At 50.8% G+C, this 27,168-nt stretch overlaps 1 protein-coding gene across 2 annotated transcripts; it reads right to left on the bottom strand.

Annotated features, from left to right (window-relative positions):
* Window positions 1-224: 224 nt before the first annotated feature.
* Window positions 225-25,711, bottom strand: TRAF2 (TNF receptor associated factor 2). 2 transcript variants are annotated; one of them, XM_042786467.1, is made up of 10 exons: window positions 25,647-25,711; window positions 23,846-24,066; window positions 23,153-23,231; window positions 22,694-22,792; window positions 12,280-12,351; window positions 10,497-10,571; window positions 9,453-9,812; window positions 8,305-8,482; window positions 4,639-4,787; window positions 225-3,900 (listed from the first exon to the last, which is right to left on the bottom strand). In XM_042786467.1, the coding sequence occupies exons 2-10, from the start codon at window positions 24,031-24,033 to the stop codon at window positions 3,682-3,684; spliced, it is 1,419 nt and encodes a 472-aa protein (XP_042642401.1). In that variant the 5' UTR covers window positions 24,034-24,066; window positions 25,647-25,711; the 3' UTR covers window positions 225-3,681. The 2 variants fall into 2 exon arrangements, with proteins under 2 accessions (XP_042642401.1, XP_032851039.2); XM_032995148.2 differs by lacking the exon at window positions 25,647-25,711 and adding an exon at window positions 24,444-25,305.
* Between the last annotated feature and the right edge of the window lie 1,457 nt (window positions 25,712-27,168).

Here is a 27,168-nt window from a genome sequence, read left to right as displayed (position 1 = left end):
GCAGGCTGGGGCCAGGACACCCCCCCAGGAGCTCCTTCCCTGTCCACTCCTGCTGCCTCCCAGGCAGCAGGCACTCCCCAGGCTGCTGTGCTCCTGCAGGCAGACAGCAGCCGGGGAAAGCTTCCAGCACAGAACTAACCCCCACCTCGGAGGTGATCCTGCCCCTGCTCCTCTTCCAGCCCATGCAGTGGTGGAGCCCCAGCATCCCATACATTGTACAACAATGGTCTTCAAAGGGCTTTTATTAGTGGTTCTGACCCTACTACAACCTGAAGGGAAAAAAAACTTACTTCACAAGGCCAGGCTGAGATGGATGTTCTCTGATTGCTGTGGTCAAAAGGGGAAAAACAAGAAAAAAAAAAAAACACAAAAATCCAGTGGTGGCTTGTGACCAGTGTCTGTTCACGTGCCAGCCCAGCTGGCAGAGCTGTGCCCAGGAAGGTGCTGTACCCCTGCCTGCAGCACGCAGGCCTCTGCAAGGGACAGGCACTACAGTTACCTCCACAAGCTCCAGAGCTGTTTAAAAACGGAGAAGGCCCAGGCAGCATTGTCAGCACCAGATCTGCCTCTCCGGCCACAGGGCAAGGGAAGGGAAACACCACAGCAATGAGAAGACGGTGTTGCAGGGGCTCATCGCCCCTGCCAGACACCTGTGTGCCCCACACCAGCAGCAGCACAGCCCAGCCCCTCTGCAGCCTGATCTTTGCTCGCAGCACCGACTCCCCCACCTACCTTCCAGGCACCTGCTGGGGCAGGAGGACCAGCACCCCCCCCGCCCCAAAACAGCCCAGACACCCCCTCAGCTGAGCTGGCATTTCCCCAGGCACCCTCTGGCACAGTGTGGGTGTCCAGCACCTCAAGAGCAAAGACTTTCCTATCAACTCAGACCAAGCTTCCCTGCTGCCCGCCCCCGATAAAACACTTAATTCCCAAGCACTAAACAAGCAGAGCTGATTCTCTTCCCTCTCTCCAGGCCTTTCCCAGCCTCTGTGGGGCTGGGAGCCTCCCCTGGGCCTGGCAGTGGAGAGCTGTTGCAGGTGGGAGCAGGGCTCCTGAGCTTTACTTTTTTATTTTTTTTTTTTTTTTAATCTCCTAAGGCAACAGGGTGAGAGTGGCAACACAGCGCTTGATCCATCCCTCGGGCCAGGCTGGGGCTTGCACACTGGAAGGGTCCTGCCACCTCCGGGGAGAGCTGAAACCCGAGGGGGCTGAGGCAGGGAGGTAGGGCGCAGGCAGGGGCCCAGCCCCACTCTGCTCTGCGAGGGGCTGCACACACCCACTGCCCTCAGGGGGGGAAGGAGCCGGGCCCTGCCTGCCCCACAGCTGCCGCAGCCACACCAGCAGGTTTCCCAGCCCACACTGCTGACCCCAGCACAGGCTCCTCTCCCCCTCCTCATGCTGAAAGAGCAGAGCCTGCCCCTGGCCACAGCCTCTGCATGCAACAGGGGTGGAAAAATCCACAGGGAGACTTCACAGTGGGGATCAGAGGTCCTCCCAGCACCCATCCACAGGCAGGGAGAGCCCCCCCACCAGGACAGCACCCTTGGGTGCAGGAGGTTCAGCCTGGGTCAAGGTCTAAGCTCAGCTCCCCACCAGCCTGGAGAAGGGCACCAGGCACCCCCCAAGCTCCCCAGGCAGCAGTGGGGACACCCCAAACCACCCCAGGTGCAGGCAGTCAGGGACTCGCAGGGCTCCCCAGGCCCCCAGTGGGTCACAGCTCCCCTCCCCTGACACCGTCCCTGGCCCCGCTGCGGTGGCTGTGCCGGAGCACTGGTGGAAGCAGTCCCCAGGCAAGGTGGGCTCTGCATCCCTCGGGCCAGGGCTGGGCACCAGGCAGGGAGCTGCTGGCAGAGAGGGGCTTCCTTCACCACGGCCTCACATCCCCTGGCCCTGCCACCAGCATCTGCCACTCCCCACTGAGGGTGATCAATGGCAGCCACAAGCAAGAAGAGGGTGACCGGTCTCCAGCCTCACTGTCCCCCCTTCCTGGCCTGAGGCACAGCATGGGCGCTGGACAGGGTCCTGGACCATTATTGCAAGGTGGGCTCAGCAGCCAGCTCCTGTGACCAGCAAAACCTCTGCTGGGGCACATCTGGATGCTGACACGGGTGAGGGGAGCACAGGCAGAGAAGGCAGCAAAGCCTCCAGAGTCCAGCCTGGCTAACTGCCTGTCCAGAGTTACTCAGAGCCACAACAAAACAACTCCAGAGAGACCAGCCAGCCACACTGCAGGGATGTGGCAGCAGTTTCTTCTCCATGAATAAAGACCTTCTCACAGGTGCTGAATGCTTGCTACCCAGAAAGGAGTGGTGCCAGGAGCCCATGCACAAATAGGGGACAGCAAGCTTCACTCAAGGACTTCTCCAGCCACCCCGGGTCCTAGTCAGGTGGCTGCAGGCTCAGTGAGGGGCCAAGCAGAGAGAGCACTCCAGTGTGCAATGACCAGGGACTGGCAGGGACGCAGGACTGGGGAAAGCCACCGCTGGTGGGCAAAGCAGGCCCTGGGGGAGGGCAGGGGCTGGCCAGCAGCCACCCAGTGTGCGGGCAGATGCAGAGGTGTGCCACGTCCCTGAGCGCCCGTGCAGATGGACAGTGGCCGTGCAGGTGAGGACAGCCGCGGAGCCGCAGCCGCACGCGCTCGGCCACTGGCGAGGGCCCTGGGAAGGCCGGTGGGCCTGTGCCGTGATAGGGCTGGAAGCCAGCTCAGGAGCATTCGTGGGGGAGTAAAGACAGCTGCCAGCACTGCCACCATCCTGCCCCCACCACTGCTCAGGCACAGGCAGGCAGAGAATGGCAGGGTCTGGCTGAAAACCCACCTGGGGCTCTTGGCATTTGGAGAGCTGCTGTCCTGCACCGAGCCCTGTGTTACCCTCCTCTCCCAGGACAGGACGGGCAGGGTCGAGGGGAGATTCACTTCTCTTTCACTATGGGCATCCCTGGCGCTGCTGCCCCATGCTCCCTCCCAGGCAGCAGGCACTTCCTGCCCCATCCCACGCTCCCAGCACACTGCTCAGAGCACAAACCACTCAAACACACCGCGAGAGCCAGACTCGGGGTACCACTCCCCCTTGTGACACACAGCTCAGCTCAGCAACCCTCTCTGAAGTCACTGATGGCATCAAAACAGCGGCAAAACAGTTTGCACCAAGCCTGCCACACACCCTTCCTGTCCACTGAGGCACAGACCAGCCAGCAGCACAGAGCAATGACACCCCTGCAGCACACAAAACTTCCAGGAACACAGAGATCTCTGAAGAAAATCCTAGGTGGCTGAGCCGAACATCCACTCAAGGTGGTGCTTGAGCAAGCCAAATCCTTTTTTTACTACAGAGCACTGTGGATCTGCACTAAACTGGTAGAGCAAGAGCTGCACTGGTTTCCACTGGGAGCCCAGACAGCAGCAGTTCAGACACCCAAGTCCCTGCAGGAGATCTTGTACCCTGCAGACTGTGAATGTCCACCCAAACCTCTTCTCAGGGAAGGTCTCTCTGACACCAGGGAAGAGGGTTCCCATCAGACACCTTGTTTCCACTCAGAGTGAAGGTCCCTTTGTGGGAAGGGCTATTCCCCTTCTGCTTTTTGCCCCCTCCTTGCTCCGAGACCTGCCTGAAGTGCAGCACAAGAGGGGGACGCCCCACTTGGGGCTGGCTCTGCGTTCACTGCTCCTGGAGGTGAGGAGGGTTAAAGGCCCGTGAGATCAACGATGGCTTTAATAAAGATGGCGTCATCACGCACGTAGGAGTTCTTGGCTTCCATCACAGAGACGGGGCAGAACAGCGGGCAGCCGCTGGCGATGTTCATTTCTGTGATGGGTCGCTGGAAGGAGGAGGATGTCACATCGGGTCGGAAGGCATCAATGATGTGCTCCCGGTTGTTCTGATCTAGGAGCATCAGGGTTACCTGCGGGGAAACATGAAAATATATGAGAGCAGATGAATAAAAAGCACAGAGGTGCCCAGCCCAGTGACCTGCTCACCTGAAGCCTGTGAAACGTGCAAATACCAATGCAACCACAGCCTCGTCATGAGCCTGCAAATCTGAGAAATGCCTGGAAGTGGGGTCAGTGGAGAATGTCATCTCAGTGACACTCTGCAGAAACCTTCCCACATCTTGCCCTGTCACTGGAAACTTCTGTGTGGCAGCACAGGGCTGTCAGACTCACTCCCTACAACAATGCCCCACGCAGGTGATTCACTAAGTCGCAGAGTTGCCGTCCCCCTGCGAAAGAAGGCGGCTCCTCTCTCTGCATCTGTACTTCACCCGCTCGGCTTTGAAGTGTTTCACAAACCTGCAATGTCTAGGAACAGCAGTCTGAGGTTCTGACGCTGAGTGAGCATCAGCTGCGCCCCAAGTACCGAAACCACAACAACCTTCCCTCACCCTGAATTCATGCAGAGGCTTCACTCGCTTTCCAAACACGCTGCTGCTCTCCTGCCAGAGTCTCTGCTGTTTCATGCTCCTGCCCTGTAGCACGCTCGGTGCTCTCAGCACGACTGGGGAATCCCCAGGTGGCTGATATATCAAACTCCTTCCTTATTCTGCTTGCTAAGTAGGCCAGACCAACAGCATCTAGAAGCTCAAGTGGATGCAAAGCTAGAGGCACGTTGCTGGGCACAGCGGGCTTTGTCCCAAACCTACCTTCTGGTTGAAGGGCCATCGCAGAAGTGCATCGTTGGGTCCTTTCATCACCACAAAGAACAAGGACAGATGGGTCCCACGCCCGGTGCCATCCCCGTTCAGGTAAACACGCAGACACATCTTGTAGCCATACTTGCTCGTGTAGAAAGCTATCAAAGAGTCGCAAAACAGATACAGTGAGCGTCAAACCCAGCAAAGCCTGGCACCAGCAGGTTCCTTTGAACTCTGAGGACTCTAAAGTTTGGATCCTGGAAGAAGCCAGGTCTGGGTCTTAAAACACCCTGCACCACAGAGGTGGTCTGGAAAGCCACGAGGTACAAACAACAGTCAGATGCCATCTTAGACTGGCCTGGGGACAGCCCCCAGTCAGGCAGCCACAGGCCCTGGTCCGGCTGAGATGCAGAGCACTGCAGCACAGAGCGGGGTGCCAGCCAGCCCCTCGGGCTCTGCCCACCCACCACCGCAGGCACCAGCACCCCGGGCAGAGCCCGAAGCTGGGTGCTTCCCACTGGATCCCCTCCCGACCTGCCCGCTGTGCTGCACGTGACTGCTAAAGGAGCTCAGTTCATAGCAACAATGCTGACGAGCAGGAGCAAAACCACCCCAAAAAACCCTGTCCGGGGCTAGACCATCCTCAGTACTCACTCGAGCCTCTTTGTAAGCTGGCTGCCTCTGATGGGGGCAGAGGCTCAAGCAACTGAGATTTGGTCACCTGTTAGGACCCCAGCTGCTCTGCACAGCTGGATATGGGTCTGAGATCTCAGGCTCTCTCCTTCCCCAGCAATTCTGGGAATTCCCATGTTGTGACACCACACCCGTGCAGGGCCACAGAAATGCATCTCGGAAGGGGACCTGCTGCAAACCACCTGCTCAGCAGCGCAGAGCTACACGCCTCAGGTCCGGCGAGGCTCAACAGCCTCAGGACATGGGGCAGGAGATCAGAGCTGGCATTTTACTGCAGTGCTCAGTGCACTTTTATGAACAAGCAAACTCTTAAATAGCAGAGATAGCGTGCGCTACCACAGGGTGAGGAGCAAGAGAGCAGGGCTTTGCCACCGCTTCCCTCCTGGCACTCCCCAACTTGTTTTCTCTAGTCCTTCCTTTCCACTTGCTTCACCCAAAGGCTTTCAGGGTAGTTGCCACCCTCTGCTAGTCCAAGCAGCAGAGCCCCACTGCCCATCTGGGGCTTCCCAGCACTCCCGTCACCCTGTGAACGTAAAACCAGGTGGGGAACTGAAAGAAGGATGGCTGATCAAAGCAGTGGGAGTACCCAGGAAAAGGCACCAGGCAGCCAGCGTGCTAAACACCTTGTGCACCACGCTGTCAGCTCTAAGTAGTGAACCAGGCATCCTGCTTCCCACCAGCCCAAGCAAAGGCAAAGCACATCAGAAGCAAAACAAGCCCAGCAAGATGCCCCCCAGCATCTGATGGGCAGCAGCGGGTGACTTTCCAGCAGGAGCTTTGCTTTGGTCAGTCCTGGTTCACATACATGATGAAAATTTCTTGTGAAGACTTGCCTTTTTGAACACTTACGATTTTGCCCTTTGCAAAATCCTGTGGCAATCATTGTGTCCTCACAATGTGTGTGAGTGTTAACTCTACTTCCTTCTCTTTAATGCTGATTTCATTTGGTATTTCCTCATCTTCACATTTAAATACAAAACAATTATACTAATTTCCCTTTTTCATCCCATTCATAACCTAGACCTCTAAGCTCCCAGCTGTCTCCTTCTCAGACTGAACAGCACTGATTGATTTGCTTTGCTTTCTAAGATTAAAAAAAAAACCACCTGCATAACAATTATTTGTTTCCCAGTCTAATTTTCTCAGCTAAAGCAGCACCAGGAATGAGGATCTGTTGTCTAAATGACACAATTGAACTCTGTAGTAAACAAGGCCTTGTACTTTGCCCTTGCAAGATTAAAAAAAAAGTCCTGCCTTTTTCAGAAGCAGTCCCAGCATTAGGCAGAGGCAGCCCTCACTTTACAATCGTTTCAGCCACATACAAGATTTTCAGGAGCAGATTGCAGAAACCAACCAACACAAAACACAGCCTGGTGGCCTGCAAAATAGTTTTTCCTTTGATTAAACAGTTTATAAAAGCCCTGAGCCCTGCCTTTGCTGCATTGCCACTACTGCCAGCCAGGGGATGGAGACCAGCCACCACGCACATGGAGGAGGAGGCACCAGCAATCACGAGCTGCAGTTCTGGGAGGAACTGGGCATTCAGAGCACGGCTGAACAAACATCCCGGCATACAAAGCCTCTTGCATTTGGAGAGGCTTCACCCCTTTCCCTCCCACAGGCTGACTCTGATGATTATATTCCTCCACCAGCTGACTTGATTCCCCAACCTACAAAAACAAATGCCACCCCCTGTAAGGACCCCAGGTGGCATCAGCCCATGAAGACCCCCGAGGAGCCCCCGAGCTGGGGCAGTGAGCAGGGATGCTCGTGGCCAGAGAACACGAGTCAGCTCCGTCCAGCATCTCCCTCCAAACTGCAGCCTCTGGAGATGTTCAGGTCAAGTACCTCTTGAGCACAGTGCAGGAGATGGGCAGGATGCAAGATTTAAGGTCCTCTCTCTAAGTCAAACAAAATATATTTGAAGTAGATTTGTTGGCTTTGGGAAAAGGAAGTGCTGTCCTTCCTGAAGGGGACAAAGAGCAGGGGTTTTCCACAGCTGCTGCTGACTTCTAATAGGAAATGCTAATTGCATGCGCACAGTTTCAGTAGCAGTTTAGTTCTCCCCTCAAGAAGAGGAAACTTTTTTTATTTCAGTTTTTCAAGAGAAAAAGGACTCTGAACAGTCTTCATCCAGAAAACAGATTTTAAGGTAGTTTTAAAAATTCAATTGCTTTTATCTTGTAGCCCAGACACATGCTGCTTTCTCACAGCACCGGGAAGCAGGAGTAGAGTACGTGCTCAAGGTTTTCATGCAGTTCTGGGCATTATGAAAAAGCTCCCCAGCACACTTAGATCTAAGCAATTCCTGCTCTGACAAACACAAACTCCTCTCTTCAACCATTTTGCTGCAAGGTGAGCTCCCCACCAAGCAATGAAATTGTGTGAAGAGATGGTTTCATCTTAAAGCTGCAAGCCTGGGACGTGCTTTCATAAGCAAACAAGCCAGATCATAACCTACTGCACACTGTCTGAGATTTTCTTTAAGAGCAGGAAGAACAGTGCTGGGCTGGGGCAGTTCTGCAGGGAGACCCTCTTCCTCCAACAGATATTCGAGCACTTCCCTAGGTATGGTTTGGGCTTTATTTAGATATTGTCTCTTGCACTATCATGCTTTAGGCACTAAGATACATTTCTGGGGCTCTAATACATATTTCCTCCTTTCTTTCACCATTTTATTGCCGGTTTTGTGGTCTATGAGTATTTCAATTTTATCTAAAGGGTTATGCAGGGCTATTCCGGAACTAAGAGGGTTGCATTCTCCATTATGAGGAATTATAAAGGTCTTCTGTAATCAAAAAAGCACCTCTTTCAGCAGCAGTTTCATTTAGCCCAATGCTAAAAAAAAGTGGTTCAGGCTCCACAGGGAAAGAGGGAGAGAAATACATCTGAATGGCCAGCATCTCCCCTGCTAAAGACACCGCTACAAATCCCACACCCAGCTGAGACGCAAAAGGCTTTTGCAATTTTGTGGGCAATAACCTGGAGAGAAGATCGCAGGAGAGCGTCCTGTTATCGCCTCCTGACGCTTCCTGGCAAATTCTGTTATCTTCCAGATGAAAACACCATCGTAGGTGGAAGCTTCCATGTTGCGGATCTTTTCTTCCATCTCAGCCATGGCCAGATCTTTGAGCCCAATGCTCCTTTCCAGCTGCCGGACCTGCTCAGTGGGATACACGGTGCAGCCTGGTTAGAAACACGTACTGCTGTGAGACCCAAGAAAGCCAGCAGACACCAGCATCCCCTTCAGGACGACTCCTTAGTGAGAGACATTCTGCAGAACTAACAGGGGTCACGGGAGGGAGGAATTCAGCATCGTAAGCTAATTCACTGAAGCTTCTTTTTGAACCCTGCCATTCTGGAGAAGATACATAGGAACAACTCAGTGCTTGAGCTGGAAACTTTCCCACAGCGAATGGAAAAATCCTCCCAGCGAGCAGCTCCATTACGTTAGTAGCACAAGAAGTGAGGATGGAGAGGGGAAAAAAAACAAGTCAGCACTGTGACAAAACTAGATTGAAAAAGAGAAGAACCTACACTCAGCCAACAAGGTCTCCAGAGGGTTAATCACTGCTAGCTAAGATAGGGTCACGCCAGTGTTGGCAGCTCCCTTGCCAAGAGAGCACAGGTACATTGCGAACTGCACGACTCCCAGTTGCCAAGACACACTGACAGCGCTCAGCAGGGACTGTTCTGGAGCATATTGGTGGGGGCAGCTTCTTCACACCTCCAGACCATGCTTGGCACAATGCTGTAGCGCAGCATCAATGATTACATTCCTTCTGAAAGGTCTGGAAGGTACACAGCCCCGTGAATTCAGAGAGATCCACGTGAAATGCTGGGTGCTCTGTCTCTTGTTGGAAAACTTCACCTAGTAACAACATCTCGGTGTCTGCATAGCTTGATTACTAACAGAGATCTGAATACTTTATGCATGTCAGCTTAATTCTCATCTTTTCCAGGAAGCTTTTGAGAGTTGGGCACAGGCACAAATAATATTTTAGTTCTGCCTTCAGATTTGTGGAGTTTCAGGGCTAGGTGGAAAAGCTTTGCTAGCTAATAACATGGAAAGGAAACTGAGAAAAGTCTCTGCTCAGACTGGTGGAAAGCCCAAGCCAGTGGTTACACACCTTGTTACTCAGTGTTTCAATTTTTTCCTGGTCTAGTCGATGCTGCCGACTGTAGGCTTCAGCTGTTAGAGACACTCTTTCCACCTCCCGATTGAGCACACAGACAATGTTCTCAAAGGTCACCGTTTTCCTCTCAAGGGCCTCACATCTTCCCAAGAGCTCCAAGGACCTGGAGAGCTCTGACTCTGAGCACAGAGAGCTTGCTGCCAGTAGTGGGGAGTTGTTTTGTGATGAGGAAAAAGCAGGAAGGGGCTTTAGGTCTCCAGACCCAGTCTTGAGGCTGAGCACAAAGCTCAGCAGCATGTAGAGATGCTCCGCCAAGCACGTGCTTTCGTGTTCTAGTAGCTTTTCATTTTCCACCTACATGAAGAGAAATACATCCCCCATTCAGCAAGCTCAATCTATGCTGTCACCATCCACAGAACAAATTCCTCCTCTTGAGGTCACAGCGTTAGCTTTAAGTTATGAAGGGGAAAAAACAAAGACAGAGAGTTAAAAAACCTGTTTTGAGGGTGCGTATTTTTGTTTTGTTTTTGAAATGCTGCAAATCACATACAATGATGGATGCTTTCCCCAGCTGTACACATTGTTCTACTCTGTCTTCCTCTACTACTTCCCAAAAGGGCTCTGTCAGATATACTTAACAGCATCAAAGCACAAAGCCTCATGTAATCACCCGGAGGAAGAATTTATATGAACATCAGCAGTAGGTGCTGGAAAAAATAAGTCACACGGAGAAAAATGGCCTGGCCCCAGTTCAGTGTTTACAGCTGAAAGCAGCATAACCACCAGGGTCTCAAAGCACTCGGGGTGTTACTCAAGAAGGAAGAGGTTTCCTTCTACATTAAGTTAATTCTCTGGATACCCAGACTCTGGACAGCAGATGATGTTAAGCTCCTTTTGCAGAGAGCTTGAAACCCCACTTTGTTTAAATATCTGAATGCAAACATCTGTAACAATTTGGGCGACAACAGTTTACAGGTTAACTCTCACACTGGAACTGAAAACGAGTCCCAAGATAAACATCAACAGGCACGCCCTTACCACCTCAGTACATCCGACAACCTCAAACCTGCAAGGCACTTTAGATCTGCCACAAGTCTTCACATGGTCCCGAAACTAGAAAGGAAGACAGGCAATGTTAGATCTTATGTGTCCCCAGTAGCTCCCTTCCCATCTTGCTGACAGCTAGGAAACTGAAGATGATCTCAAGAACATCCAAGCCATCACTAATCACTAGCTGCCAAAGTGCACGGCTAAGCCTGGACACTGCCTACCATTAGGTATGACTTTGACTGTAATATAAATATAGCACTAACACTTGGAAGGGAGTTTTATTTCTCTCTCTTTTGACAGCTAAGTCTCACTTCTCACCTGCATATGCAAGAAAGAAAAAGCAACCAGCACAGGTACATGGATGCTAAGCAACAATCTTCACCAAGGGAAGAAGAAAGGGGAGCTTAGGAACAACTCTATGAAAGAGCCATTTAATTTTGTGCACTTCATGTAACACTGGTTGGGACGTACCACAGCTTGGTATTTTGACTTCCAGATAAGCATTATAAATCTGAGGACAAAAGGGCTTCCCAGTGGTCCTGCCTGAGTATTTGTGGCAATTACTGCAGGTCGGTCCACCTGTGCAGAGGAAGATTCTCTGCTGGATGCAGCATCATCCCACCAGGGCGCTGAATGACACTGCACCTCAGCCACCTCTTACCGGGCAGGTGCCGTGAAGAGCAGAGGCCAACTGGCTATTTCTACAGAGAAGTGCCACTAACTCCCAGCTGCCAAGATGATTTATTTGAGTTCCCACACAGTGCATGATTAATACTAAACAAGCACTGGCACATCTTGTTTTTGATATACCTCTCATCATCAGATATCAGTGGTCTGTTCTGAACAACCACCGTGTTCCACATTTAACACCTACATCTGCTACAACAGATGTTGATTAAAACTTTTAAAACCACTTTTTAAAAACCTTCTAGATCCATCTGGCTTGCTTAATGAGTCAGGTTACTCAGTTGCAACAGCTGCAGCTAATCAACAGAAGTTTGGAGAGAGATAAAAGAGGGAGTTGATATTTAAACAACGGATAGATCAGCTATGGGAATCCTACAAGCCAGTCTCTGCTGGGCTCCAGCTTGGAAGCAAACCAATCTGTATCCCAAGACCCCAGCACAAAGTCCTTCATTACGCTGCCCATTTAGAAGAACTCTTTGCTCATCTTTTTGATGCTTCTGTCCCCCCTGCCCTGCTACAAGGGCCTTTTGCAAAAATACTACTAAAAATATTTGCCTGTAGTGGGCAGGAAGGTTTCAGATGCTTTTTGAAGATGTTTCCCAAAACTTCAATTTCCAGATTTTTGAGCCTTGCCCCAGGAGCCAGCAGCATGAAGACACGGATTCCATTACATGATTAATTAGAAAGAATCCATTTAGCTGGGGATGAGCTTCCTTTCCGTAACTGCAGCAGTGATTGATACAGTTGCTTTACACAGGACAGAAGTACCCTGTAAGCCCATGAGCCTGCTCTCCCCATGGAGGCTCTGCACCCAAACACGGCACGCAGACTGTCAAAGGACAGTGGCATCGGCAGCACTAATGCACAACTACAATGCCAATGAGTCACATTCACTCACACCTGACCAGTATTTTGAGCCTTATGGGAAGATCACATCTGCACTAACAGCTGACATTTCATCGTTTTCCCCACTCCACTTTCTAAGGGTCTCTGTCTTCCTCCCTGCTCCGAGCCTGATGGTGTAAGCCCAGCAGGACACCAAATACCACCCGAGCACACGGCTCACCAACAGTCAGACAGATACCTTCTCCCTTGGAATCTTCTTCCCACAGCCTTCACAAGTCAGTGGAAATTCAGGGCAAACCTCGTCATGAGCCTGTAAAACAATAGATAGGAAAATATTTGGTCCTCTATATAAAACCTCCAATGAGGTTATATGATGAGCACAATTCAACAGGGGTAGTTTTATACTTTATTACAGAAGAGTGTTGTATTCCACCACACTATACTCAAATCTTGGTGACACTGATAATTCTGCTTGCTCACTCATACATGTGATCTCCAGGACACCAGAATTTTGGAAGCCTATGCAAATTTAAAAGCTGCTATAATATTTTTTTTAAAAATAAAATTATTGCTTTGATGAACAAGATAATCAACAGGAAGATCCATTCATGGCTCTGACAGAAAAATACACGTTCAGGCAGGTTGAGTGAAGCCACTATCTCATCAAGATCATTTGTATAATTTTTCCACTGTAATGGTTATCAGTCAGCTGAAATATGAACCCATAGCCTACTCATCACACGCTGGGCTGAGCTGTCTGATAGTATCTTCACATTCGAATCAGAAAACCATTTTTCAACCAGAAAAAAATACTTTAAAACGGTTTCATCTAATAGCCCCTGCACACAAACACCCACCCCTGCAGCAAGAGCACACACAGTTTGGCAGCCAGAGGAGCTGAACAAATGATAAGGGCAATGTAATACTCTGTCCTCAGCAGATACTAGGGCCAGTGACACCAGCTAAATTGGGAACACCAGAACATGCCTCTGCTTTCTGTGCCATTTCCACACTGCTTAAACCTTCTCTTTACATACCAACCAGTTGAAACAAGGCGCTGTAAATGCCATGAATATGCAGCTCAGAATCCAGATTAAAAGATAAGTGCACTGAAGTATCCAACCATGCTAGTAACAGGAAAAAACCCCCCAAAACCAGAAGCATTTATAAAGCAAGTCATATGAAACCAGATGCTTTGAAAACTTGGTCACATTTACTCTTTATTAACACAAGTAACTGTCTTGGGGGGTGAAACATGCACAAACTAAAATACTGTTACCACATCAGAAACTGGAAAGTGAAACCCATTAGTGGCTCAGCTTTGGCTTCTTAGTTACTCTCTCCTTTTTATACTTTAAATGAGTAATCAGACTAAAAGCCCCACTGCCATGTCCCTGGAAAAGCAACTGGCCATCCTGCCTGGTTCAGCTGGGCAGTGCTGCCTTCACAGACACCACTGCCTGCAGAGGAGGTGGAGGAGGCAGACAGCCTTCCTTCATCCCACACACTCAGAGGGGCCGAACCCTTTCTTCTACCCACCTACTGCTCTCATGTTCTAGAAACACCAGATAGCATCTTCCTCATGACCCACAAAATGCTGGCAGAACAACAGACAGTCTGGCTGAAGAAAGGAAACTTCGATGTAGAGACAACTATTTAAAAAGGGAGTGTTTAAAACTTAGGTTCTCCTGTGTCCACGTGCTAGGCATGAGACTACCCCCACCTCTGCACTCCCCACCTCCCAGCATTTGTCTTCCATCCCCACTCCACTCTACACTGAGATGTAACACCCAAGATGCAGGCAGCCCTGTGAAGTGTGCTCAGCTTGCAGCACGAGAAAGGAAACCAGCCCCACACAGCTAAACTGAACGTGCAACTGGTCAATATAATATAAATTAAGACACCCAGAAGCATTAACTTTAACTAGCACAGATCCAAACCTCTAGACAAACATTTTTGTATAAACAGTTTTTGACTCTTCTGGAATCCCCTGTTCCTTCCTCCTCTATGCGGGTGTCTAAACAGAGACGGATGGTATCACTGCTGGAAGAAATCCACCCCACCCAGGAGCCAAAGAGCAGGGATTGGCACTTAAGCCTGATCTGCCACACTCCACTCCCCCAGGAATGGGGCAATCCTCCTGTCTATATGTTTCCCAAACGCACATCTGTGTGCTTCTGCAGCACGGACGAGCATCTCTGACATTCAGGCATTCGCTGTAAACATTTTAGGCAGCTTTGAAAAGCCATCACTGTGAAGGGGTCTAGGTGAGAGCAGAGTGGAAATCAAGTCAGATGGGGTTTAGAGAGAGGGGATAGCAACTGAAGAATTAAAGCAGAGCTGGAAGACAATGGACTGGCTCAGACCTTCAGGGCTACTCTTCGGTTACATCAGCATTGACTTCTCACCCACTAGCTGTAAACTGAGGCACACACCAGCCTGCAACAGCCAACAGCAGGAGTAGGAAAATCAAACTGGGTAGAGTTAACAGCCTACACAGCAACACCTTGCTCTTCCCACTCAATTAAAATCAAAACTGCCGATTGATCTCACATCCATTTCACTCCCTAAAAATAAACTGCGAGACAACCCCACAGCAGCCTGTACATCACATGCCACCATCAGAACAGACAATTCTCTGGGAGCCAGCCTGGGGAACTAGAAAATCAGATACCACCACCACCACCTTTGGAAGGACCGGGGCAGCCTATGAGTACTCACTTGGGGCGCTGGCACTCGTGGGTGACCTCTGCGGCCACTCAGTCCTCCAGCACCTACTCATGCTGCTCTCCGGCACAGTGCCAGCAGGCTGCAATGGAGGGGTTGAGCCCTCCTCCCCTTGCCTGCAGGTCTGCTGGCAAATGGAGCTGCCTGTGCACACACCATAACTCTCCTACCTCAGAATCAGGAAAGTAGAAAAGCGATTTGCAATATTTGCAGTGGAAGTTTCTCTCAGGACACTCCCAGCACCCCTGGCAACCAGCCAGCAGGAACGGGCCGTTCCCTTTACAGCAGCTCTGCAACAGCAAAGGCAGCACATTTCAATGCAGCCATGCACAAAAGTGCATGCACACACAGGGGAAAAAGGGGGATTTAATAACAGCAGCTGATCTCTGAAGGAGGCAATGATTGTTTCCTAAGGAACACCAGGACAAGCTGCTCTGCTGCACCTGCGTAAGTAAAACAAAATGGGAAACTGCAGTTTAATCTGACTGCTGTTTTGCCTCTCGAGGCTTTGCTAAACCTGACTTGAGTTATGGAAGAGGCTACTGCTGAAAATTATTATCCCCATACCATGGTGGCAGAGCAGGAGTTGCACCTGTTTTCCAGCTGCCCTGCTCACAACCATATCAATTCAAGTCTGTTTTTATGGAGGTCTTGCAACCACTTTGGGAAATCCACCAGTGTGACACAGCACCCCCTCTTTCAGCCAAGCAGCAAAGCAGGCAGCTGAGAAAAGCAACCTTTAAAACAGCTGCTGTGAGATGCCTCTGCCAGACCCTGCAGGAAGGTGACTGCAAAGGGCAGGGCTGGCAGAGAGACAAGGTGCAGCACAACGGGCTTGGTGCTGGCTGCACACCGCAGCTCTCCTGCAGACATTCTGCAAGTTGATCTTTGAAAGCCATTGGTCCCTTCCAAGCACAGCCACAGCAACCATAAGCATCAACAAAGCTGAAAGGCTTGGCAGCAGGAAGGGAGCAATGAAAAAAGGAAGGAAAATTAACCAAATGGCAGAGGAAAGCCAGCTGAAGTGGCACGGGGCACACCAGAGCACTGTCAGGGGTTTCGCCCTGGCATTGCCATGTCCAGCACATGGCTTCTTTGGTTCCTTGTCCCGGCTACAAGAAAAAGGGTGGGCCCACAGGACTGTAGAGAAAATGAATCTCCAGCGTCAAAGATATGCCTCCCTAAGTTTTGAGGGAACCTGAATCCCTTGTGCCAAGAAGGACGAGTTGCTTTGTGCACCTCTGCCAGGTTCCCAGGGGCTCCAGAGCCTCCAGGAGGGGATTGTGCCGCAAAACACAGGTAGTTTGGGATGTCTTGCTCCTCTGAAGTTAACACTGCCCTTCCATCCTATGTCTCTTCCCCAACAGGGAAGTCCTAAGGCTTGTTTTAAGCCAGGCCTGCTCGAAGCTTTCCCCACACAGGTGGGCTGTGAACACGCACATGGTCCTTGTACTGCTGTGAGAAGCCCAGCAACACAGACCTGGAGAGCAGGAACCCAGTCTGTAATTCACAGCGTCAACCGGGAACAGAAGCCTTCCGATATCATCGCACCAGCTGGTGCCAGACACAAACTGCTCCCTTTGCTGGGAGACACTGGTGACAGAAATCCAAGCAAGTCCACTTAGAATCATAAATAATTAAACCTCAAAGAAAGTGTCAAAAACAAAGATTAAGTTACCATCAGTAACTGCTTGTGGCTTTAGTGGACGTGCGTATGACAGCGATGTCACAGGAAACCAGCACCACCTTTACTCTGCTGTCCAACACCATGGCATCCATCTGAGTTGAGGACAAAAATTGGCAGAAGAGATGTCAGGGGCACCCAGGGGCCTCATTCATGCCTCTCTTCAGAACCAGTACTAGAACTTTTGCTTTCAGCATTTAATGGTTTTGTTCATTGGCTTTTATGGCTGATTAGACAGATATTTGATTTGGGATTTATTGGTAGAGAGGGACATCAAGGCAATATTTCCTGCATTGAAGTTGGATGTTGAAAGCAAGAGCAAGTTCTGAAGAGGGCTGAAGGCACAAGTAACGTTTGAAAGCAGCAGTGGGCTTGCTACCCTTTCCTAAAACAGACTCTGTTTGCTCTGAACTACATGAGCACAAGGCACTGGCACACTCCGGGATGAGCTTTCTAAATCCCTCCATCATCCCAGAGGAATGATTTTCCTAGGGAGCCTCTAGTCTCTAATGGAGTGGGGCTGGGCCCCCAGAGCATTTTAGATAAGCCTGAGTCTGAACCTAACCTTACCCCACAGCCAGCTGGAGCCCACGCACCACTGTCCCTTGCCTCAGATGCAGCTAGCTGCATTGAAAAACAAAAAGACTAAATCCCCTTGCCAAGGAAATTAAAAATGATGGCATTGGGCTACACCGTGTAAACAGCTGGTTGACACACAAGGGAGGTTCAAATCAATCAGGAATGTCTGATCAGAGATAACTCCACAGGTCTTCTAGGCTACAATTAACAGTCACTGTCACATGAAAAATGCCCAGTATGTGCTGGTCATGTCTAATGAGGTCACTGCTTGAGAACAACCTACCACTGGGGAGCGTACTCCAATCATACCTCCACACTAATGATGCCAGGTGCCAACACGTTCACAGCAATGATCTGCATTCACCTCCGATAGTGAGCCAACCACTGCTGTTAGCTGCAGGAGATGCTGCAGTGCTGACAGCTGTGCTCCAAACACACTGAAACCACTGCCTGTGCCAGCACCCCTGGAGAGATCTCCCTCCCTTCTAGCAGTACTTTCACCAGCACAAAAACCTTCACCTTAATCACTCAGATCAAAAGGGACAGCCTCAGGATGAAGATTCACAGTGGTCTGCCTGACCTCCACATTAGAAAGGGTGGTGTTGATACCGGCCAAGCTCTGCAAGCTGCAGGTGGTGGGCAGGAGCAAGGCTGACTCCTTTGCAAGGAGGTGCAGGCTGTGAATAGAAGGGCTGTTACAGTCCAACGTTGAGAATACCACTGGAACCAGAAAATGGGAGATGAGACAAATATTACAACTGGGACAGGTGTCTTTCACGTGCGGGAGAAGTCAACCTTGTGGTGAGTGGCTTGCTTTCAAGCATGATTTCCCTAGGCTGCCTGAAGAGTTGGAAGTGCCCAAGCATGTGTATGATCGTGGCCTTGGCTCCTGCCAGACACCTGGAGCCCCAGGAACATCTCCCTGAGTGTAGAGTGCCACCCCACAACCCCCAAAGCTGTGTTCACATGGAGGGGTTTCATCACAGCTTAGAAGGGACACACAGCACTCACCTCAGCTTCAAAGCTTTCGACTTACAGCTTTCGTTTTCCAAGGAGCAGATGCCAAAAGTGTTAATTAGATGGGCCACCACAAGAAGGCTGACCTGTTTTTAGAAGCTAAGAACAGACCCTCTACAGCCGGGGCTTTCCAACCCCCTCCCACGTGTGCTCTCTGGCATTCCCCGTGGCTTACCTCCCACCATGGGCTTGGACGAGAAACTGCCTCATGTCTGGGCAGCCAGCTACATAAACTCTACTTCAGAGACTGTAAGGGAGGCCAGGTTTTGTTTGTGGACCTCAGCTCCAGCTCTGGAAAGTGAAGGTGTGTCAGATCCCTTTTTCCAAAGCAAGAGGTCCTTTCGGTCACTTGTGTGTGCAAGTCAGAGATCCTCCCACAAGAAAGCAATCTGGTCCTGTGGCAAACTGCTGGTCAGGCTAGAGCTAGCTGCAAACTGCATTTCAACACTATACTGTAACTTGGACCCAAAACCTTCAGAAAAAGACAGTAAATGCTGTACTGGATTTTAAGAAGAAGGCTGGTCACCCTGCTACAGCATCACCAAGTGTGCTTGCCACAGCACTTAAAATGCTGTATCCCATGCAGGCAGTACTACTCTAAAATGCTCAGAACTACACTTTGGAGGCAACAGGAGCCGGCTAAAGTATCTTCAAAGACCATCAGCTCTGTTCTACGCAATGTGCAAAAGCCTGAAGATGAAGTTTTCAGCCTACACTGAAAATCATCACCAAAAACTACCAGGATATTGCTGGGATACAGCTGGAAAGGGGGGGGGGGGGGGGGGGGGGGCATGAAACAGTGAAGCATCACAAAGCAGAAGGACACCCAGCAGCATTTTTGAAGAAGGTCAGTTTTCTCTACACAAGGTATAGCAGGGCTTCTTCAACATCTCCCAGTAGGAACACCAGACAAGAAGGGACTGTCCAGTTACTTTGTCCTCCTGGATCCAGGAAGCCACACAGCCCAGAAGGGGATGTGGGCACACTCTCCAGCACCATCAACTTTGGAGTAATATCAATTAAGTTCTGAGTTTTGCATCTTCCACAGCCTTCCAGGCTTCAATCAAAGTGAACTCTTCAAAGCCACTGTGACAACCGACTAGAAGGAAAACACATCCCCTTACTGAAAATTACTGAGGTTGGATTAGGATAGGTTATCACCACAGATGAGGACAGGTGACTGTCATTAGTTGAGCTCATCTGTTTTCTCAGAAACGCCCCCTTCCAACTTAGTTTAAATACTACTGTCAGGATTAAACTTAAAACTTAGTTCTCCTTCCAAAACTTAGACAATTCCCTTTCCTTATGTCTCAAATAATTCTGTGTTTCCTGAGATGAACCTCTGTCTGTGTAACAAATGGAAATGCCACAGCTGACCATGTGAACACCTCTCTGCAGCCCCCTCCTCCCATCCCAATCCTGACTGGGGGCAAAGAAAGGGAGCTGGTGGTATGAAAAGAATAAATAAAAGGTATGTGAACTCTGAAGATATATCGATTAAATGGATGAGAGACATCGGCAAGAAAAAAATGCTCCAATACTGAGGAACCACAACCTCCCTCTACCTGGATATCACAGAACATGTTTTTTTGGTGTTTCCTTTTGGTCTAACAGGCTAGTTTTAGTTTCTGCAACCCTCCTCAGACTTTCCACCTGAATCTAAAGGCTGCTGCCCACAGTCTACTTTGCTGTATGTACATACAGGCAGATTCATCAGGAAACCTATACATGAAAAAAACGTTATTGATTAAAAGGAAATACCCTCTAGTCCTACCACAAACTGCTTTATACAAATGCCACTAAATATTTATAATATTTAAAAAGTCTGAAAAATGCATTTATAAACCCAGACACATGCTAAGCACTTAAATATTTCATATGCTGCATACAGCTTTAAGCAGGAGTGCAAGTCATGTCCAAGCAGATCACACTCTTTCAGTTTTGTATGTCCCTTTGAGAAAGAACAGAAAGCAAAACTGAAATCAGTTTTAATTTTTTTGAAGTTGAAGAGCTAGAGCTTTTCAGCCACAGAACATTTTTTGTCTTGTTCATGTCCTGATAAGATTAGCAAACCAGAAGCGACAGTATCTCTTGATTTATAAGGAGATAGCAGCGGAGTAAGTCTCAGTACAAATACATGATTTTTAAATTAGCAAACAATGAATTCACTCTTAGGGACTTTCCATGTCCTGTCAGAAATAGCGCAGCGAGGGACTTTCCATAGTGGGAGTACTGAGCTGCTGCAGGACGTTACACACATTGCTGGCTACAGATGCAACCGTACTGCACGAGGCAAACACTGCTCCGTGGCACTAAACTTACAAGCATTCCCAGAAGGCAGGGTTTAACACGAGTACACAGTACCAAGAGATACTCATGGTTTGATGCCACATCTCATCAGCGCTCCTCAGCCACACATACCATCTCCTAAGCTCCAACTACATAAGGACAGCCAGGCCTGATTAAATGCCACAGCTCTTTGGCAGGCAGCTGGGAGAGGAGGTAACACAAGCCAGAGCTTGCCTTCTTCCCACAGTTCCCAAGAAAGAATGAGCTTTTCCCGAGAGGGCACAAAATAACCTTACCCCCACTGGACTGAATACCTCCCGTGGTAGGCAGGAAAGGCAAGCTGAGATGAACCAACTAGCACTGATCAAAACCCCCGCTCCTCTTTCATCGCACCAGACTGTCCCAAGCCTAACAAAAACTGTGACAGTTGAGATCAGTGCTGCAGACCTGCAGCCCAAGCACTCTGGAGCTTGCACCTCTACAAAACATAGTCCGTTTTAGCAAAACACTTAACAGGACCTTTTTCAAGATTAGGTGGAGAGTAAAAAAAGAGGCACAGCCTTATCCATTCAGACGCTCTTAATCAGTCGTGCATTAGATCTTGGAGTATACCACACATCTGCAGCCTTGCAAGAAGACAGACTTATCCCAGGACAGCTTGCTGCCCTTTTGAACTTCTGGCTGGACTCAAGCCTGTGTTCAAACACTTGGAATACCGCACAGGGAGGACCTTTGGCAGCTGATGATTTTTGCTGAGCTCTACAGGAACTTTTTAAGATTTTTTTTAAAACCCAGGAGAAAAAGTTCAGAAGAGCTCATCAGTCACAGCACAATCAACAGCACTGGAAGCTGATGACAAATATAATTTGGTTTAGTCTAATAGAGATGAGCTCACTTACTACAATCCTCACTTTGAGCACTGCAGTGGGCATCGGACTTCTGGTCACTGGTCACCAAAAGAAATTAAAGAGTGGGCCAGACAATCCGCAGGCACCAACAGCACAGCCTAAACCTGGAACCTCAGTAACACACGCTACTCTGAACTGCAACTCCCAGACTCTTAGTGCTGTATCAGTGTTAAGCTTTTACCTTGACATTTATTCAATCATACATTCACATCATGAGTCACTTACAGGTCTATGAATGAGGGTTTCACAGCAGAAGAACCATTTAGCACCCTACATCCCCTTGTCTTTCAGACTGAACTTTTAGCACAAGGAAGCCGAAGGTTCTAGATGGCAGGACAAAGAAGCAGAGGTGCAGAAGCATCTCTCTCTTAACAGGCTCAGCAAGCTAGTCAGAAGACTCAGGCATGATCCACAGCTGTTGTTTCTTCCTGCCGTCTTGCAGCAGCATTGAAAAGAAAATCTAAATATTATCCTAGACAGACTGATGTTACACGTTTTTCTGACACACATCTCAGTCACTACCAAAGCTCTATGAACCACAGGGCTACAATCTTTACCTAGGATGACAGTTAGAGGGAAATAAAATTTATTCCTCTTACCTCAGACCCCCACCATGGTGGTTCTTCCATTCCAAGAGGAATGGCAAAACTGTCCTTCAGGAGCACCAAAGCTTCACGGGTGCATATACATTCACTACTAACTGCCAATGCATTTTAATGATGGAAATTGCCACAGCAGAGTTGACTTGTTGGAAAGCAAAGGGAAGCATGTGGCCCACTGCCACCTTCAGCAAGAACAAGCTTTGCATGAAGGCATGTTAGCCATATACATGCTAAGGACCAAATGCTCAGGGCCACAAAAAGAAAGCTTGGATTAAAGAGCTGGTGGGCTCCTCGAGAAGAGCAAGGCTGGAAAAAACATCCTGTTCAGCATGGCGCAGAACAGCTCGGAGCACTGGGTGACCAGCCAGTGACCAATGCCCAGCCCCACTGCCCTGGTAGCTATGGGGGCAGCTAGGTGGAAACCCGATTGTGGCCAGACCACTTTCCCCAGGCTTATGGGTCTGAAGTAGGTTTTAGGTTCAAAAAATGAAGAGAACTTCACAACAATTTCATGGCACAGCACAGTTTCTTGACAGTTCACTTGTCTTTTATAGCAGAAAGGAACTGGAGATTCCCACCAGGTGGGTGATTCCCACCACAGAAGGGACATTCGTGGTGCCTGTGATCACAAGCAAATCTGAAATTGTTTCAGTTCAGCCTGTGGCCTCAGCAGGGCACACAAACCTAGCTCAGCCAAGAAATCTCTCCAGCTTACAGTGAAGTCCAGGGAGACAAAAGCTCCCATGACAACTGCCAGTGTCAGCAAACCAGCAAAACCACCTGAGCCTTCCCCAAACACAGAGGAAAGAAAAATGCAGATATTGAAAGCCTTGCTTTGATCCTTACTTCGTATTCTTTAATAGTCCCCTTCCAAGTGCAGCCACTGTTAATACAGACAGCAGGCAGACTTTCCACCTCCCGCCGAGCTGCATTGTCTGGGAAAGCCTGAAGTGGAAAAAACAAGCAAACCACAAAAATTACTGAGGGGTTACAGTTTTAGTCTAGTCCTTTAATTATTTAAGACTTTAATAAGGCTCTTTCCAGGCCAGTTGCCACATCACATCCTCAGAAGTGTGCTAGTGGCAAACAAACATTATTACAGTGATTAAGTAGGCCACCGCTATATTAATGTGACCTGGATTTTAGAAGCTGGGGAGTCCACCACATTAATCATAACTCTCACTACTGAAGAAAACGTTTCCTAAGAATCAGGAATTCTCAGAACTTGTATTTAAAACAAAAACTGCAAGTGGTATTAATGACATCAGTAAACTTATTTATTTTTTAAAATGCATTTTTACTTACTGAGCTTGTTTCTAAAATAGAAATTCCTTCTTCGTATATTCCTTCCTGAATACAGCTGGCACACTTTTGAGGTCCAGCACTATTAGACAGAAAAATAATCATCAAACACAACAAAAGAAGACCAATTTATGATTTAACAATTAGGTGATTTCTGGTAACTTTATTAAATGAAAGCATTTTCTTATTTTTAAAACACGACATTGAGTCTTTGCTCATTTATTTTTCATGCCTATTTCTAACTTTTTTCTTCTCCTGATTAACCTCTCTATTCAACTTCTCTCACTTAAAGGCAAGAGTGAGACAGAACACAAGGAAACTTTTCTGGAAGCCAGCTTGTGCCTAAATTTCTTACATTTTGGCACAACCACCATACAATGACTTTTAGGAGCAAGTTCCCTCAGTAACCGTGAGGAAGACTTAAAGAGGTGGGTGATCCACCTGAATTGCCACCTGAACAGCAAAAACAATCAGGGAGATTCTGGAAAAGGGAACTTTGAAGCAACACCCAGAACAATAAAAGCATGTCAGATATTACACATTTCCTTAAAGAAGGCCTGATGCTGCTGAACCTCAATGACTAAACACAGCTCCCTTGCTGAGAAGGTCCTGACAATGAGATTTTTTTTCTCTCGTTTTTTGCTTGAAAATGCTTTTTCAATCATTTTGTCTTCAGACTGAAGGCACAAAAGTTACCTTATAATTTTCTTCAGACAATAGGAACAGTAACGATGTCCGCACTGAGCTTGAAATGGCCTCCTCAATATATTCTTGCAATCAGAGCAGAGGTATTTGACCTCCAGTTTAGTTCCCAGGATCTCCTTTGCAAATCCAGGCTGGTTTAGATCCAAAGAGCCAGGCGGAGTTGAGTTTGCTGCTGCCATGTGAACGAAAAATTCTGGCTGTATCTCCAGAGCCTGAAAACGAAAATATTTTCCCTGTTTGACTGGATGCATAAACTGCATTATTCACAGCATATTACGCTGCCACCCAAAACCCAACAACACAGGTAAATGCACTGATGTAAACCACAAGCCTGCCTCCACCTAGTTAAAAATATGGAAAGAAAACAGACAGTTGATTTTGGAATTAAATCCAGAACGGCGAGAGAGTGTGGACAGACCTCACTAAAATACCCGTCCAAGTTTATTGAAAAGTAGCCTATTCAGAGAAATCAAGGCTTCTGGCCCAAAACAAGGGAAAAAAAAACATCCTGAAGCTGATCAGGAATATAAATAAATCACCTCAGATCACCAAAAGCCCGTAGGCACCAAGCGAGGCAATGACAGCCTACCACTGCTTGTGTTCGCATCTCTCAAAAAGGACTGCAATTCTGCCCGGAGCCAGCTGTTCCCGGGGAGATGCTGTGCACACACGGAGCCCAGATTTACTGGCAATGCCCAAGCTGGGGTACAGGGCTCTCCAAAGGGCTGGAAAACAAAGATGTGAGAGGCACGAGCAAGCCAGAAAGGAGAAAATAATAATGAGAAAATAATCAAATCCATTTGTTTTGACCACTTATGATGATCTAAAGAAGCCATCTCCTGCCTTCATGCCCTGCAACTACATTCCACAGCCTCCTAAACCGAGTAAGGCTGCACACGCAGGTACTTCCTTCAAATCAGGACAGCCAAGGAAGCAGAGAGGCTCACTCAGCTCCCTGCACAGTTTAAGTTTCCAGTAACATCCAACTTTTGCCTGTGCCCGGGGTCGTTAAAGCTGATAAAGCAACCCCAGAACAGAGACAGCGAGGACATCATTAACGAAGATCCCTTGCACAACCAAGTCTCCCTCGGGAGCGCTCGCAGCCCTGCCTGCCTGGCAGGAGCGACGCTGGCAGGCTCTGGCACGCAACTGGACCGAGCATCATTATTTCCACACTACAGATATTTAAGCAGGTCTTTAACGCAAATTCAGTTTTTTTTTTTAGCTGCACCATGGCTGCCTGCTCCCCGCCAAGGAGTTCTCAACAGTCTCAGGACCGTGGGGCGCCCGGGGATCGCAAACCGCACCGCGAGGCTGGCGGGGGGCCCGGGCACCGCCTGCCCCCGCCGCCCGTTCAGCGCGGCGCAGGGTCCGGCGCCGGCCCGGCTGCCCCGGGGCTCGGGAAGTCCCCGGCGGCGGATGACACACCGCCGCCGGCCCCGGCGACAGCCACGCCCGCGCGGGCGGGACCACCTCGCAGGCGGCGGAGCCCCCACGCCCCGCCGTGACCCGGGGGCGAGGCCGGGGCTGCCCGCGCCCCTCGGGGAGCGCCGCCTGCCGCCCGGCTCCGCGGCGCTGGCGGGAGGCTGATGCCGCCGGTGGGCCCCGGCCTGGCCGCGGCCGGGCCCGAGGCGGAGCGAGGCCCGGGGCGCCGCCGCACGGAGCAGGGCCGGCCCGCCCGCCGCCTCCGCGACCGCTCCGCCAGCACAGCCCGGCCCCCGGGCCCGCCGTTCCACCCGCCCGGTACCGGGAAGGGAGGTGGGGGGAGGGGGAGGACCAGCGCCACACTCACCCGCCGCCTCCGTCCGCTCCCCGCACCGGAAGCCCGCGCAGCCCCGCCCACCGGACACGTGTAGCGCGCCCCCCCTCGCCCCGGCCGCGCGCGGCGCCTAGCAACCACCCCGCCTCGCGCCGGGCCGGGGCGGGGCCAGCGGCCTCTGGCGTCACCGCCACGCCCCGCCCCGCCTCCCCCCCCCACCCCCCCCCCCCCCCCCCAAGCCGTCACCTCCCCCCGTCATCCCCGCTCCAACGCTGACACCCCCGGTCCCGAACACCCCCGGGTATGGCCCCAGTCACCCCCGCTGCCACCTCTCCCTCGGACACCTCCCAGCGTCCCCTCCCCTCAGCACCTCTATCACCCCCCCCCACAGCGTCACCTCCCACGTCACCCCCCAGCACCCCTAACCTGTGTCACCCCCCACCATCGCCCCCCCCACACACACAGCGTCCCCTCCCACGTCACCCCCCACCATAACCCTCACACACAGCGTCACCTCCCACATCACCCCCCAGCACCCCTGTGTCACCCCCCCCCATCGCCCCCCCCACACACACAGCGTCACCTCCCATGTCACCCCGCAGCACCCCCATCCCGTGTCACCCCCACTGTCACCCCCCCACTGCCTGCACCCACCACCTCCACCATAGCCCTGCCTCACACCACCCCCGGGACCCCCCCACGCACCCCACACGCCGGCCACGGGGGACCCGCCAGGACTGCAGTGCTCGGCCTGTGGGCACTCTGGTCCCCCACCCACCAGCAGGGTCAGCCACCCTCCCGCTGCAACCCCCCCACCCACCAGCGCCGGGCCCTGCACAAAGTCCCTCGGAAATGGCCCGGGGTGACCCCCAAGACCCTAGAGGAATTTTTTGCAGACACCTTCGGCTGCTCTGGGTGACGCCAGGTGCTCACATACCTGCGCGCAGAGTGCCATGGCCATCCCGCGGTGCCTGCTCGAAGGGAAAGCGAAACACCAGAGGCACTGGGAAGCACAGGCAGCGGCAAGCGGGTGTTGGTTTAATCAAAAAGAAAAAATTACTTGGGGGGAAATGCAGGCGCTCACCACGTGGCGGTGAGGTCAGTGTGAGGTGCTTTTTGCAGGGGAACTCACCCAGCAAAAGGTCACGGCAGCAGGTTTTTTTGCTCAAGAGTCCCCGCAGTTGGTCTCATGCGCCTGGGGCTGCTGGAGCCCTCCCTGCACTCTGGACGAGGCGGTGGGGGGGGGGGGGGCGTGGGGGCTTTGGGGCTTTAGTGCCCCTCACGCTGGTGGGGCAGGGACGGTCTCCTCCTCACCGTGTGGGGAATTCACCCAGCGGCAGGGGAAATCCTCCCCGGTCTGAGCCAGGCGTGACCGGTTTGGTGCTGCCCTCGACAGAGCGGCCCAGGTGTCCCTCCAGTAACCCCCGTTGCGAGCGCAGGGAGCGGGTCGGCCGTGGGAGGTGGGTCAGGCCAGCCCGCTGCTGCCCCGCAGGCTGAGCTGGCTGTGCACCAGGCTGGGGAGGCACCCGGCCCTCCGTGTGCTGCTCGGGCGCCT

The sequence above is a fragment of the Tyto alba genome, unplaced genomic scaffold (assembly GCF_018691265.1).
Source record: "Tyto alba isolate M040663 unplaced genomic scaffold, T.alba_DEE_v4.0 Super-Scaffold_11, whole genome shotgun sequence".
Taxonomy (NCBI): domain Eukaryota; kingdom Metazoa; phylum Chordata; class Aves; order Strigiformes; family Tytonidae; genus Tyto; species Tyto alba.
The sequence above is the reverse complement of the archived record's forward strand: the minus strand, read 5'-3'. Positions and strand labels throughout refer to the sequence as shown.